At 41.7% G+C, this 13,983-nt stretch overlaps 1 protein-coding gene and 1 non-coding gene across 2 annotated transcripts in view; both read left to right on the top strand.

Moving 5' to 3' along the window:
* The window catches only part of LAMA1 (laminin subunit alpha 1), a 171,295-nt gene extending 165,062 nt beyond the window's left edge, over positions 1–6,233 (top strand). The window contains exons 61-63 of the mRNA XM_032152780.2: positions 416–549; positions 4,600–4,822; positions 5,728–6,233. Of these exons, the coding sequence (XP_032008671.1) occupies positions 416–549; positions 4,600–4,822; positions 5,728–5,888 (518 nt within the window). The 3' untranslated portion in view covers positions 5,889–6,233. The remainder of the gene's footprint in view (positions 1–415; positions 550–4,599; positions 4,823–5,727) is intronic.
* A 4,672-nt stretch (positions 6,234–10,905) lies between these two features.
* LOC116470011 (U6 spliceosomal RNA) lies at positions 10,906–11,014 on the top strand. Its single transcript, XR_004248452.1, has one exon. It is a non-coding gene; the product is annotated as a U6 spliceosomal RNA (small nuclear RNA).
* The last annotated feature ends 2,969 nt before the right edge of the window (positions 11,015–13,983 follow it).

Below are 13,983 nucleotides of genomic sequence, written 5' to 3'. Positions count from 1 at the left end.
AGTAAATGATGATTCCCCCAAGTACACAGATACCAGGAAAATAAATTGGACTATTCTCGGATGATGATAAAGGGATTCCAGGGATCAAATCCCAACAGCCCACGGGAAAGACTGCCGCGGGGAGGATGTGTCCACGGGGCGAGGCAGGGCCATGTGCTTCTGCAGCCACAGATGAAGGAGGCGCCTGGCTCTGCTCTGACCTGGCTGACCGCATGCGTCTTCTTGAAAAGCTCCACGTCATCTCCCAGCTGTGGAAGCCGAGGCTCAGAGGGCAGGAGTGACCTGCTGGTGGGGATGGAGCTGGATCTAAAGGAGGAGCTAGAGCCAGGTCCCCCGACCCCTAGCCAGGAGCCCAAATGCTCAGCCTGGGTCTGGCAGCGCTCACCCTGACTTGGGTCGTCCTTGTGTGTTACAGTCAAAGAGGGCTACAAAGTCCAGTCAGATGTGAACATCACACTGGAGTTTCGAACCTCCTCACAGAATGGCGTCCTCCTGGGGATCAGCACTGCTAAAGTGGATGCCATTGGACTAGAGCTTGTGGACGGCAAGGTGGGTGCTTCCTCTCCATGGGGGTCTTCCTCCCCCCAGTGTCAGAGACAGAGCAATTGAGAAACAGCAGATTGAAATTCACAACTATCTATTTTCATGGAGTCAAACAGTGGTCCCATTACTGTTTTAAAAACAGATATTGCTACGAAAAAACCTTTTTTATTTTTTAAAAGCTTTTCAAAAATAACTTTTTATATGTTTGAAAGTAAGCTTTCAGCAAAATTACAACTATAATACAAAGAACTTTTTTTCCTGAACCATCTGAGAATAAGCTGCTGACCTGATGCCCTATCCCTTCTAATAATTTTTTTAACTTTTTATTTGGAAATTACTACAGATTGATAGGAAGTTGCAATGAAATGTACAGGAGGGCCCCATGCACCCTTCACCTAGACCCAGGTTTCCCAGTGGTAGCATTATGCATTTTTTTTTTTTTTTTTGAGACGGAGTCTCGCTCTGTCGCCCAGGCTGGAGTGCAGTGGTGCGATCTCGGCTCACTGCAAGCTCTGCCTCCCGGGTTCACGCCATTCTCCTGCCTCAGCCTCTCCGAGTAGCTGGGACTACAGGCGCCCATCACCACGCCCAGCTAATTTTTTGTATTTTTAGTAGAGACGGGGTTTCATTGTCGTTTCGATCTCCTGACCTCGTGATCTGCCCGCCTCGGCCTCCCAAAGTGCTGGGATTACAAGCGTGAGCCACCACACCCGGCCTCTTTTTTTTTTTGAGACAAGAGTTTCGCTCTTGTTGCCCAGGCTAGAGTGCAATGGTGCAATCTCAACTCACTGCAACCTCTGCCTCCCAGGTTCAAGTGATTCTCCTGCCTCAGCCTCCTGAGTAGCTGGGATTACAGGCGTGCACCACCACGCCTGGCTAATTTTTGTATTTTTTAGTAGAGACCAGGTTTCATCATGTTGGTCGGGCTGTTCTCAAACTCCTGAACTCGTGATCTGCCCGCCTCGCCTCCCAAAGTGCTGGGGTTACAAACATGCATTTTTCTAGCACAATCAAGATACTTAATTGTATCAATACCACAAGGCTCCCCCTTAATACCCCATCATGGCCACACCCAACTCCTGTACCCCTAATCCTAGGCAACCACTAATCTGTTTGCTGTCCCTCTAATTTCTGTTTCGCCAGTGTTACATAAATGAAGTGACTCAGTAGGTATCCTTTTGAGATCAGCTTTTCACACTCAGCCTGATCTTGGGAGGGTCATCTGGGTGGTTGTGCATATCAGCAGTCAGTTCCCTTTTGTGGTGGCGTATTATTCCGTGGGACAGACGTACCATGCTATAATTTTTTTTAAATGTAGGGCATGTTATTTTTTCTGTGACTGTTCTGCCCTTGCTTTTCAGCCTTTCATGTCCCTCTCCTGCTGGCAACAAAATGAACTCAACAATTTGCAGTACTAGTCTTTTAGTCTCCTGCTTGAAAACCGCCTCCTTCACAGTTTCTACCAGTTCTCACTTTCCTTCCTCTCCCCTTTGGGGCTGTCTGGGCGCAGGCAGGATGCAGGGAAAGGAGTCTCGATCGCCCTTTTCCTTTCTGTGGACTGTCTCGTGGACAGCAGCTGAGCATAGCTTAGTCTCCTGGTCTTCAGGGCAGCCTCTTACAGTGAGTGGTCTGGGGTCTCAGTGTTGCCCCTGCGTGGGGGCTGCTCCTGGAGAGTTTGGCCAGTGTCCTTTTGGCTCAGGCTTCTCATCCTGGTTGTCATGAGTAGTGCCACCTCTTCATCTTCCGCCTTCCCCGTGGGGTCATGTGCAAACTTGGGGATTTCTGCCAAGCCACACAGAGGCCGTGTGGAATCAGGGATGGTGTCTCTCTGGTCCTCTCTCTACCTAACTACATTTTACCAGCATTTCTGCAGCACTGTGGTCAATGCTTGTTGTTGTGGGAGTAAGATGCCTGAATTTTCCAACACTAGTGCCTCTTGGAAGGCAAGGAACAAGTCTCCACTTTCTAGATTCCCCAGGACTTACCGGTTGTTTCTAGTATTCCCCTACTTACTCCCCGCTGGGTTTTGACCCCTAGGATATCCTAGAGTGGGGGTGGGGAGGATCTGAAAGGTCATGTCTGACATTTTGCCCTTCACTTCTTTTCCAATTCATGACAAAACAGAACTAACTTGATGTCATATTGCTGCCTCTCTACACTGACTTATAGCCAACTTTTTCCCTCATCTATACTTTAAAAACTTTTATATCTATTTGCATGTTTTTATTGGACATCTAAAAAATGTTATCAGGGGCTAGATACGGTGGCTAACACATGTAATCCCAAAACTTTGGGAGGCTGAGGCAGGAGGATTGCTTGAGCCCAGGATTTTGAGACCAGCCAGGGCAACGTAGCAAGACCCCATCTCTATTTTTGAAAAATATTTTATTTAGATAAATAAAAAATTAAAAATGCAATCAGAAGTGTAATTGCTGCAAACAATGTAATTTTCTGTTGTATTATACATTTTACCTCTTATTGGATTATTATTTATAGTTCTTTTTTTAACATTTTTAGTTGTTGCCTAAGGGTTTATGACTTATATCTTTAATTGTCACAGTCCACCTTGAAATAATACTGAGCAATTTCATATGTAGCATAACAATCTTCAAAAAGTACATTTGAAATTCTTTCCTCCTGTCTTAGTCTGCTTGGGGTGCCAGAACAAAGTACCACAGATTGTGTGGCTTAAACAATGAAAATTTATTTTCTTGCCATTCTAGAGACTAGAAATCCGAGATTGATGTGTTGGTAAGGTTCTTTATTCTGAGGCCTCTCTCTTTGACTTACAGATGCCTCGTTCTCCGTGTGTTCTCACATGGTCTTCGCTCTGTGCATGTCTGTGTCCTAATCTCTTCTTATAAAGACACAGTCAGATTGGATGAGGGCCACCCTAGTGACTCATCTTTACTTAGTTACCTCTTTAAAAGCTCCATCTTCAAATACAATCACATTCTGAGGTACTGGGGGTTAGGACTTCAGCATATGAATTTTGGAGGGGCGGTCTTCAGCCTATAACACCTCCTATCTTTTGCAAAGCTGAGATCTCTTTACTTGCTGTGGGAGAGCATCTACAGTTCATCAGAAGAGAGTTAGTAAATATTCGCTCATAGGTGCTATCAATAGGTATGACCGGGCCAGGTGCGGTGGCTGACGCCTGTAATCCTGGCACTTTGGGAGGCCTAGGCGGGCAAATCACCTGAGGTCAGGATTTCGAGACAAGCCTGGCCAACATGGTGAAACCCTGTCTCTACTAAAAATACAAAAATTAGCCGGGCATGGTGTGGGCGCCTGTAATCCCAGCTATGCGGGAGGCTGAGGCAAAAGAATCACTTGAACCCGGGAGGTGGAGTTTGCAATAAGCCAAGACCGCTCCACTGCACTCTAGCCTGGACAACAAGAGCAAAACTCCATCTCAAAAAAAAAAAAAAAAAGAAAGAAAGTATGATCAGCACCTCCAATAAGGCTATTAACTCCTAAAATGTCCTAAAAATGAGGCCCTCACTTAAGGATGCAATGTGCTTGGACTTGTGGTCATGAAGGTGGCCATTTGCCCTTTCTGGAATTTGGGGAATAGTATAACATCTGAATCTTTTTTTTTTGTTTTGAGACGGAGTTTCGCTCTTGTTGCCCAGGCTGGAGTGCAATGGCACGATCTTGGCTCACCACAACCTCTGCCTGCCAGGTTCAAGCAATTTTTCTGCCTCAGCCTCCCGAGTTGTTGGGATAACAGGCATGCGCCACCACGCCTGGCTAATTTTTTTGTATTTTTAGTAGAGACAGGGTTTCTCCATGTTGCTCAGGCTGGTCTCAAATTCCCGACCTCAGGTGATCCGCCCGCCTCGGCCTCCTAAAATGCCGGGATTACAGGCGTGAGCCACCGTGCCCGGCCATCATCTGAATCCTTTAAAAGGTTATTTTTCAAAACTATTTTCTGTTTCTCCTAGTTAGCTCTCCTTTCAAACATAATGCTGCGATTTTATCCACTCCAAGAGCTTATACAAATGGACTGTGTTCCTTAAATACACAAAAACTCACCAAGATATTTGCTTTTAGGTCTTGTTCCATGTCAACAATGGTGCTGGCAGGATAACAGCTGCATATGAGCCCAAAACCGCCACTGCGCTCTGTGATGGAAAATGGCACACTCTTCAAGCTAACAAAAGCAAACACCGTATCACTCTGATTGTCGACGGGAACGCAGTTGGCGCTGAAAGTCCACACACCCAGTCTACCTCGGTGGACACCAACGATCCCATTTATGTTGGTGGCTATCCTGGTATGTACGGGTACCTGCTCTTCCACTCAAAAGGGGCACTGTCCCTGGAGGAAGTCTTGGTTCAGGTGGATGTAGAATAGAGATTGAGAAAGGTACATGGTTTGGGTGACAAATCAAATACCTAAGAATTCTTGGAAAACTTAAAATAATCTACACATACAAGTTAATCATTGGGTAAGACCGTGAGAAGATTGGGTCTGATATAAAGGCAGCTGGATGACTTTACCGAAGTAAATTTCATGACTCTCAGACTTGGGAGTCATTTTAGGGCTAGGGAATTGTTTTAGGAAACAAACTTGTGACTCATCTCTCTGGTCAATTTTGGATTAGAATTATGTATTTTAGATGTTCCAAGGAATTGTTGCAAATAATAAACACCTGTTGTATGACTTTTTTTAAGTTGTAACTATGCCTTAAAATTTTATATATTAAAAGTTTTTGGCCAGGTGCGGTGGCTTACGCCTATAATCCCGGCACTTTGGGAGGCCAAGGTGGGTGGATCACTTGAGGTCAGGAGTTTGAGACCAGCCTGGCCAACATGGTGAAACCCCGTCTCTACTAAAAATACAAAAGTAAGCTGGACGTGGTGACGGGTGCCTGTAGTCCCAGCTACTCAGGAGGCTGAGACAGGAGAATCACTTGAACCCAGGAGGCAGAGGTTGCAGTGAGCCAAGATCGTGCCACTGCATTCCAGCCTAGGTGGCAGAGCAAGACTCCATCTCAAAAAAAATTTTCTCTGAATTCTGCTACTCACTGACACCACATATGTGGAAAATATTCTTCTAATTTTGATAGTGAAAAATTTAAAAAACAAACCGGCTTGAGATTATTTCTGTTCCTTTTGTGCTATGGATCGCATTTCAACAAAATTAAGCAAGATTTGTCTTCTCTTCTTTCCTGAACAGCTGGCGTGAAGCAAAAATGCCTGCGCAGCCAGACCTCGTTCCGCGGGTGTTTGAGGAAGCTAGCTCTGATTAAGAGCCCGCAGGTGCAATCCTTTGACTTCAGCAGAGCGTTCGAACTGCATGGAGCTTTCCTTCATTCCTGTCCTGGGACCGAGTCCTGAACTTCAAGCAGAATCATCAGTTGGAATCATTGCTAATATTTTGAGGAGAAGTGTATGTGTGAATTAAGAATCTCTTCAGTTCATATTTTATTTCCAACTCAGGTTAAGTGTTTCTGGGGAGAGATGTTGTGTTTACGTTACACTAAAACCACATGTGCAACAAATACCTCCATTAAATGGTCTAAAATGTAAATTGAATTCCCTGGCCCTCTTTTCAAACTTTTTTTTTTTTTAAATAAATCTTTCTTTATACACATTGAATGTTCTGTTGATTACTTGATAGTGTTTTATGTTTTTCATTTTGAGCTTTTAAAAAAGTGTCAATACAGATGATAATAGATTAGAGTATGAAGCCTTTTATTTCTTCAAGAAAACTCTAAGCTCCAATTTCTACAACAGACAAGCAATGTTCATTGATTAATCAGATGAGCACACCAGCTGTTTGCCACATAACCTTTTAAGGAGGCTCCAGCAAGTCACAGGGGCAAAGGGAGCAAAGGAAGGAGCTGGACCCTCCTTGGACGTGGCCTTGTGCTATCAGGACCTCACCTAACAGCATTTTGCAGGACAGAAAAAAAGAAAAGATGGCATCATTTTAAATTAGTGCTTCCTTTATTGTCAATTTTATTTTCACCACTTGGAATGAAACAGTTTGCTTTAATCAGCTACTTTTCTGGGATAGTGTGTGTAATTTGAAAAGAGGGAACATTTTAAAACCATGTAAGTATATTCTTTTAATGGACCAAGCAGCTGTAGACCCAGATTTCTGAAGTCACATTCAATCCCTTCCACATTCATTTTAGTTCTGCTCTGTGGCTGCAGCTCAGGTCACAGCGGCCGCTGTCCATATCCTTCAGAAAAATGATCCCATTTTCCAAATGCTCACTTGAAGAGCGGTCTCCACCTGTCTTAGCCATGACCTGCCTTTCCAACACGGAGGAGGCCAGAGTTAGTGTCTGTGTCTCTGAGAGATTTTGATTGGATAAACAAGGAAGGCAGCTGTGCTCCTGGTCCCCGTCCCTGTTCGTTGCCTTCTTATGTTTTTGAACCCTTGGGATTCACACCTCTTGATGAGTATATTTGAAATTTGTAATTCTTTCCCATTTAAATACCTGCATGAAGATGTTTCTTAGAGAAAGGCAGCTGCCAGTTGTGGACATGCTGATGTTTCTGTAGCACCAGCCATGGGAGGAATGCGGACTTTTCAAAGGCAGCTCCTGGGCAGCTGGGCTCAGAAGAGGCACCTTCCCATCTCAGCGGCAGTGCACGTGCACCGAGAACCTCTTTGCTGTGCCGCGGGTGGTCTTTGGTTTCATGTTTCTGCGGAAACCAGCTACAGTGGGATATGAAGGCTCAGACATTCTAGATCCTGGTCCACCATGTTGGGTGAGGAAGTGACCAAAACCAGGACATAGAGCACAGACTGTGGAGCTGCCTTGGGCTTTGCACCCCAGCCCTGCCTCCACCCCCCTTTAACAGAGTTAAAACAGAGCATGGGCCTTTCATGAGTACAGCTATTCACAAGATCTCTCTGAAGGATCCCTCAGGAGAAAACCCACCAGCTCCCCCTTGGCCTTTCACAAGCACAGAGTGGAGTGGCCTGGGTGTGGGTCTGTCCCCGTGACCTTGAGCCTGCGCTTCCAGGTCAGACACCAGCTATGGTTCTCACTTCGGGTTCTGACACTGATTCCTTAACTCACCAAGTCTGGACTCAGGTTCTTAGAGAGGGTTGCCAGATAAAACACAGAACCCAGGGAAATCTGAATTTCAGATAAACACCACAGACATGTTTTTAGTGTAAGCACATGCTAAATATTGCACAGCATCCTGTGTTTTTCATTTGCTAAATCTGGCAACCCTACTTTGGAGTCCCAAGGGCATAAAAAGATTATGATACCCTTTCCTTCACTGCCAAGTGATTCCAAATAAAAGCAAATCTATGTCTTAAAGCACGTGCAACAAAATCTATTGACAATCATGTTTTTCTCATGATGACTTTACTGAGATATCTAATTTCTTTCCAAAGTCTAATTTTGGTGCCAAAAGTCCTTGTTTAGTCTGTCAATTAATGTAGTACTTTTTTTTATTGTGGCAAAATACAGAAAATATAAAATTTACCATTTTAAGCCATCTTTAAGTGTACATTTCCATGAAATTCAATACATTTATAATGGTGTGCAACCACTACCATTCGTCTCCAGAATTCTTTTCATCTTGTAAACCTAAAACCCTGTACCAAACAGTAGGCCCCCATTCCTTCTTTCCCTCAGCTCCTGGCAACCACCATTCTTTCTGTCTCTACACATTTGACCACTCTGGGTACTTCATATAAGTGACTTACCATAATAGCTTCAAGGTTCATCTCTGTTTAGTCTGTGTCAGAATTTCCTCCCTTTTAATTCTGAATAGCATCCCATTGTATGTATAGACATTATGCTTATCCATTAATCCCTTGATGGGTACTTGGGTTGCTGCCATCTTTTGGCTATTGTGAATAGTGCCGCAATGAACATGGATGCACAAATGTCTGTTCAGAGTCCCTGCTTTCAACTCTTTGGGGTATATACCCAGAAGTGGAATTGCTGGATCATATGGTAAATCTATTTGTAATTTTTTTTTTTTTTTTTTTGAGACAGAGTCTCACTCTGTCATCCAGGCTGGAGTGCAGTGGTGTGATCTTGGCTCATGGCAACCTCCACCTCCCAGGCTCAAGCAATTCTCCTGCTTCAGCCTCCCGAGTAGCTGGGACTACAGGCGGGTGCCACCATGCCTGCCTAATTTTTGTATTTTTAGTAGAGACGGGTTTCACCATGTTGGCCAAGATGGTCTCAAACTCCTGACCTCAAATGATCCACTAAGGCGCCTGGCCCCTATTTGTAATTTTTTGAGAAAGAACTATACTGTTTTCCATAGCATGCAGCACTGTTTTCAAGCCTCAGTTCCTTCATCTGTAAAAAATATTGTGATACCAACCTCAAAAAGGTATCACAATATTTAGAAGATAGTATTAAAATTTTTTTCAGAAAGAGAGCATGTTGATAAGCCAACAGCATTGACCGTAGTGAAATTTAATCCTAAGTCACAACTGCCTTCCAAGAACGTCCAAAAACCGGATGGATTTATAGGCAAGCATTGGCAAACATCAGAAAAGAGAAGAAAACTGACCAACTCATTTAACGCTGGTGGAATAATTTCATACGAAACAAGTATAAAACAATTATAGACCAACTTTACTTATGGACTTAGATGTAAATATCTTTTATAAAATACTAATAAATTCAATTCAGTCCTTAGGGGAAACGATAACTAAGTACATTTGCAAACCCATAAATTTTTCTTTCTATTCTCACGTGGGAATTTTTGGATTATGGTCAAACATTTGGCATAAGATCTACCCTCTTAACATATGTTAAATGCACAATACAGTATTGTTAACTATAGGCACCATGTTGTACAGACAGCAGATCCCTAGAGCTTACTCAGCTTGCATAACTGAAACTTCATTTTTTTATTTTTATTTATTTATTTATTTTGAGATGGTATTTCACTCTTGTTGCCCAGGCTGGAGTGCAATGGCATGATCTCGGTTCACTGCAACTTCCACCCCCTAGGTTCAAGTGATTATTTTGCCTCAGCCTCCTGAGCAGCTGGGATTATAGGCACACACCACTGAGACTCCGTCTCAAAAAAACAAACAAACAAACAAAAAAACAGAAAATTAGTGATTCAGAGATAAGGAAGTTTCACTATTTTTCTTATAACAACAATACTACTTGGTACCTGTGGCACTTCCTTCTTCCCCAGTGGCAGAAACTTTGTAATGGCTGAGTATATATTTTAAAATGTCACACAATGCCCTGGGTGTGTTCCCCTCAGCTGTAATAAACTACCTCTCCACACTACTACCTGCTTTTCCCGCTAGCTTGGAACTGTGGCTGAAGATAATTCTCCAGTACCTGCCTCCGTGATACTCTGCCCTGCGTCCTGCCCAGGACCCTTTTCACAGCTGCAAGCTGTGTTACTTACTTGTTCCTAATGGGACAGTCAGTCTCTAGCACAGTTCTGAATGTCTGAAGGAAGTCAACGGGAAGCGTGGGGTCAATTTCCTGCCTCAGACTGCAAAACGGATCTGGACACATCTCCCATCACTTTGTGAGACCCATTTTCATTTTCTTCTTGAAATTGTACTGTATTGAAGGTATTTCTCTGTCAGGTTCATATTTCACATAGTTTTCAAAATTTCAGAAGTATCACATACATTCCAAGTGCTCATGGCTCCCGTTTGTATTTTGTGGTGTGCAGGCACATCTTCGCCTTCCAGTGCCCTTGGTAAGTCTTCCTGGACATCCCTCTGCAGTGCTGAATGCCCTGGAACTGTTCTGGTTCTCTTTTTTTATTTTATTTATTTATTTATTTTTTGAGACAGAGTCTCGCTCTGCGCCCAGGTTGGAGTGCAGTGGCGCGATCTCGGCTCACTGCAAGCTCCGCCTCCCGGGTTCACGCCATTCTCCTGCCTCAGCCTGCCAAGTAGCTGGGACTACAGGCGCCTTTTTTATTTATTTATTTGTTTTTAGTAGAGACAGGGTTTCACCATATTAGCCAGGATGGTCTCGATCTCCTGACCTTGTGATCCGCCCGCCTCTGCCTCCCAAAATGCTGGGATTACAGGTGTGAACCACCACACCTGGCCGGAACTGTTCTGGTTCTTAATGGCTCTAAGTTATGCTGAGTTTTCCCCTCAGATTGGATGTTCTCCTCAAAGAGCCTCTAGTTGTTGTATAGCTCCTTGAAGGTCGATATTCTGTTGGATATTTCTTAGGCATTTCTCCCTAACATAATAGTTAATATAATAAGGATATGGCAGAGGTTATTAGCACATAATTATTAAACTGAATACTAGTTTCTCATTTTTCTCTAAACACAATTCAGCAGTGTCGTTGTTCCCATAAATTTCAAAAGATCTTTGCAAATGTAATTCTTCTGAGCTATCTAACAAGCATTTAAACAGAACAGAATCATGCTCCCTTCGGTAGCACATATATTATACCAAAAGTGGAGCGATCCAGAGGTTAGCATGGGCCCTGTGCAAGGATGACATGCAAATTCGTGAAGCATTCCATATTTTTAAAAGTCTAATAGAAAATTTAAAAAAGAATTTAAAAATGACAAAATCAGCCATTTTGCAACATATTCCCAAAAAAGATCTACAGGCTTAACAGTTTTCATAATATACAGTGAAGTTTTCAACTTAATATACCCTGAAATGTAAAAACTATCAGGATTTTTTTTCACAGGGTGACAATGGCAGCGCTCATGTTCCTTTCAAACCCCCCCAGTGTCCGACAATGGGAGCCATACCAGCTGTCCGAAGCAAGGGCTTGGAGGGGAACATAATGAAAATCACTGTTTTCTCTCTGAGTAACACATTTTAAAAATGATGTTGTCTTTTCACAGTATATGCTGAGCATAATGCTTAATTATAAAGTATTGAAACATGAACTCCAGTGTGAATGCTAAAGAACTGTGGTCTCTGTTCACATTGTTATAAAAGAGACAAGTTTATTTTAATGAGAACCGTTCTATGCATCAGGCATTTCATCCATGATTTAATTTTTAGCATGTGTTTGAAATGCAAATGTGATTTTCTGATATGAATAAAACACAGTAAAATCTTTGCTAAAGATGGTACAATGCTGAATTGTGTCCCTGAAGGTGGTCAGAAGAAAACAATTAGAGGAAGAACATCAGTCAAGGGAGGAGGTAGGAGATTGTAAAGAATAGACACACACGTACCAGAGGATGCATGTGCGGCTTTGCCACCCAGACTAGAAGGTCGGCAGGATGCAGGTATGGATAGAGAGTTCGTGTGATTAATACTCTGTGGCTTAAATGTAATTCTGCACCCTTGAGGTCTCATTAAATTGAACATGGAATTTAAGAAGTGTGAGTAAAAATGACAAAAGAATAAGTAGGAAATGATCAAGACCATTCACTAAGTCTTGCTAGGAAAAAACGTTCAAGCTTGGAAGAAGACTCAGTGGAAAGCTTTTGATTTAGGTAGGATTGGAAGCAAACTAAAGAAAATCTTTTTTAGTAAGCTAACCTAAAAGGAAACATATTTTTCTTCTTTTATTAGGTGGTACATTGAAATTGAGTGAATTGGAGGGAAGGAATCCTAAAATGATAAAATCACCAGGCAAATCCTTGAATTACTGCTGATTCTTACAGCACTTCCCAAAGTTAAGTGGAAAGGGGTGTGTGTGTGTGTGTGTATTTAAATTGATATAACCACAGAAGATGGGATATAACTTATAGTCGGAACATAACCTAGTTAATTTTTTACTAAAACAGACATCAACATTTTCCAGAGGTGGAAAATAGATCTAGAGTCTGCAATACACAACATTCACAATGTCCAGGATACAATTCAAAATTTCTTGATATACAAACAACCAGGAAAATGGTACCAACTCTCAAGGTAGAAAGACAATCAAACACATACCAACCTCAAGAGAAAATCATCAGACAAAGACTTTAAAGCAGCTATTTTATCTATGCTCGTAAGGTCAGGGAAAGCACACGTCAACTGAATGATGTGATAGAAGTGCTCAACAGAAAAATGGAAAATTTAGAAAGGAAGCAAATAAAAAATATTGAAATGAAAAATACAATCTCTGCAGTAAAAAGTTAATCATTGGTTGGACTCAATAGTAGAATAAAGATGATAAAAGGAAAATTAAGTTGGAGGTAGAACAATGAAAATTATCCAATCTACAAAGAGAGATAAAGGGTTTAAAGAAAACAAACCCAGAGTGTCAGGTACCTGTGTGTTACCATCTAAAGGTCTAACATAGTGTAAGTCGAGTCTCAGAAGGAGAGGAGAAAAAGATTAAAATAGAAAAAAAATTTCAGCAAGAATACCCAGAAACTCCCCAATTTAGTGAAAGACATAAATTTACAGATTCAAGACACTTAGCAAACTCTGAGCAAAACAAACTCAAAGGAAACAATCCCTATTAACCTATAAGAATCAAATTTCTGAATCCCAAGATACCTAAAAAATTCTTGAAAGTAGCTATAGGAAAAAAAAAAAGTACACATTACATAGAGGGAAATCATGACTTAATGTCCATGATTTCTCCCAGAAACTATGAAGTCCAGAAGACAGCAGAACTACATCTTAAAAGTACTGAAAGAAAAGAGCTTATCAACCTATAATTTTATATCCATTACAAATATCTTACAGCAATAAAGGTGAAATAAAGACATTCTCACAAGAAAGACAACAAAAAGCAATCATTACCAGGTCCTACTCTTGTGCCAATGGAAAGAATTCTCATAACTCAGCATGAGATGAACAACCCAATTACAAATGATCAAAAGATTTGAATAGATATTTTAGAAATATGAATAGCCAACAAGCATAAGAAAACAGGCTCAGCACCATCAGTCCTTAGGGAAATGCAAATTAAAACCACAAGGAGATCTAACTGCATACCTTCCAGGATAGCTAAAACTGTTGGAAGGATGTGGAGCAACTAGAATTCTTGTACATTTTTGAGGGGTGGGAATGTAAAATGCTACAACCACTTTGGAAAAAGTTTAGCAATTTCTTTAGAACTTAAATATACTTACCATATGTCCCAGGTAAGCTATTCTTGGCTATTTATTCTTGGCAAAGATTTATGGATAAATCTCAGAGCTTTATCTGTACTAGCCAAACTCTGGAACTATCCCAGGCATCCATCAGTAGAAGAATAGATGAACTGTAGCATACACATACAAGGGAATACTATGTAGCAATAACAAGGAATAAACCATGATACATGCAACAATGTGAATGGATCTCAGAAATATGATGAATTTTAAAATGCCTTACAGAAAAATACATACTTCATCATATTTGCATAAAATTTTTAGAAAATGCCAGGGGTTAAGATGGAGGGAGGAATAGGTTACAAATTTACATGAGGAAACTTGTTGGGCAATGGAACTGTTTACTATCTTGATTATGATGATAGCCTCAAGGGTGTAAACATACATCAAAATCAATCATTTTGAACAGTGCTGTTCAATACTATTTAATTACACCTCA

Source organism: Hylobates moloch, unplaced genomic scaffold (assembly GCF_009828535.3).
Source record: "Hylobates moloch isolate HMO894 unplaced genomic scaffold, HMol_V3 SCAFFOLD_5, whole genome shotgun sequence".
NCBI lineage: Eukaryota > Metazoa > Chordata > Mammalia > Primates > Hylobatidae > Hylobates > Hylobates moloch.
The sequence above is the reverse complement of the archived record's forward strand: the minus strand, read 5'-3'. Positions and strand labels throughout refer to the sequence as shown.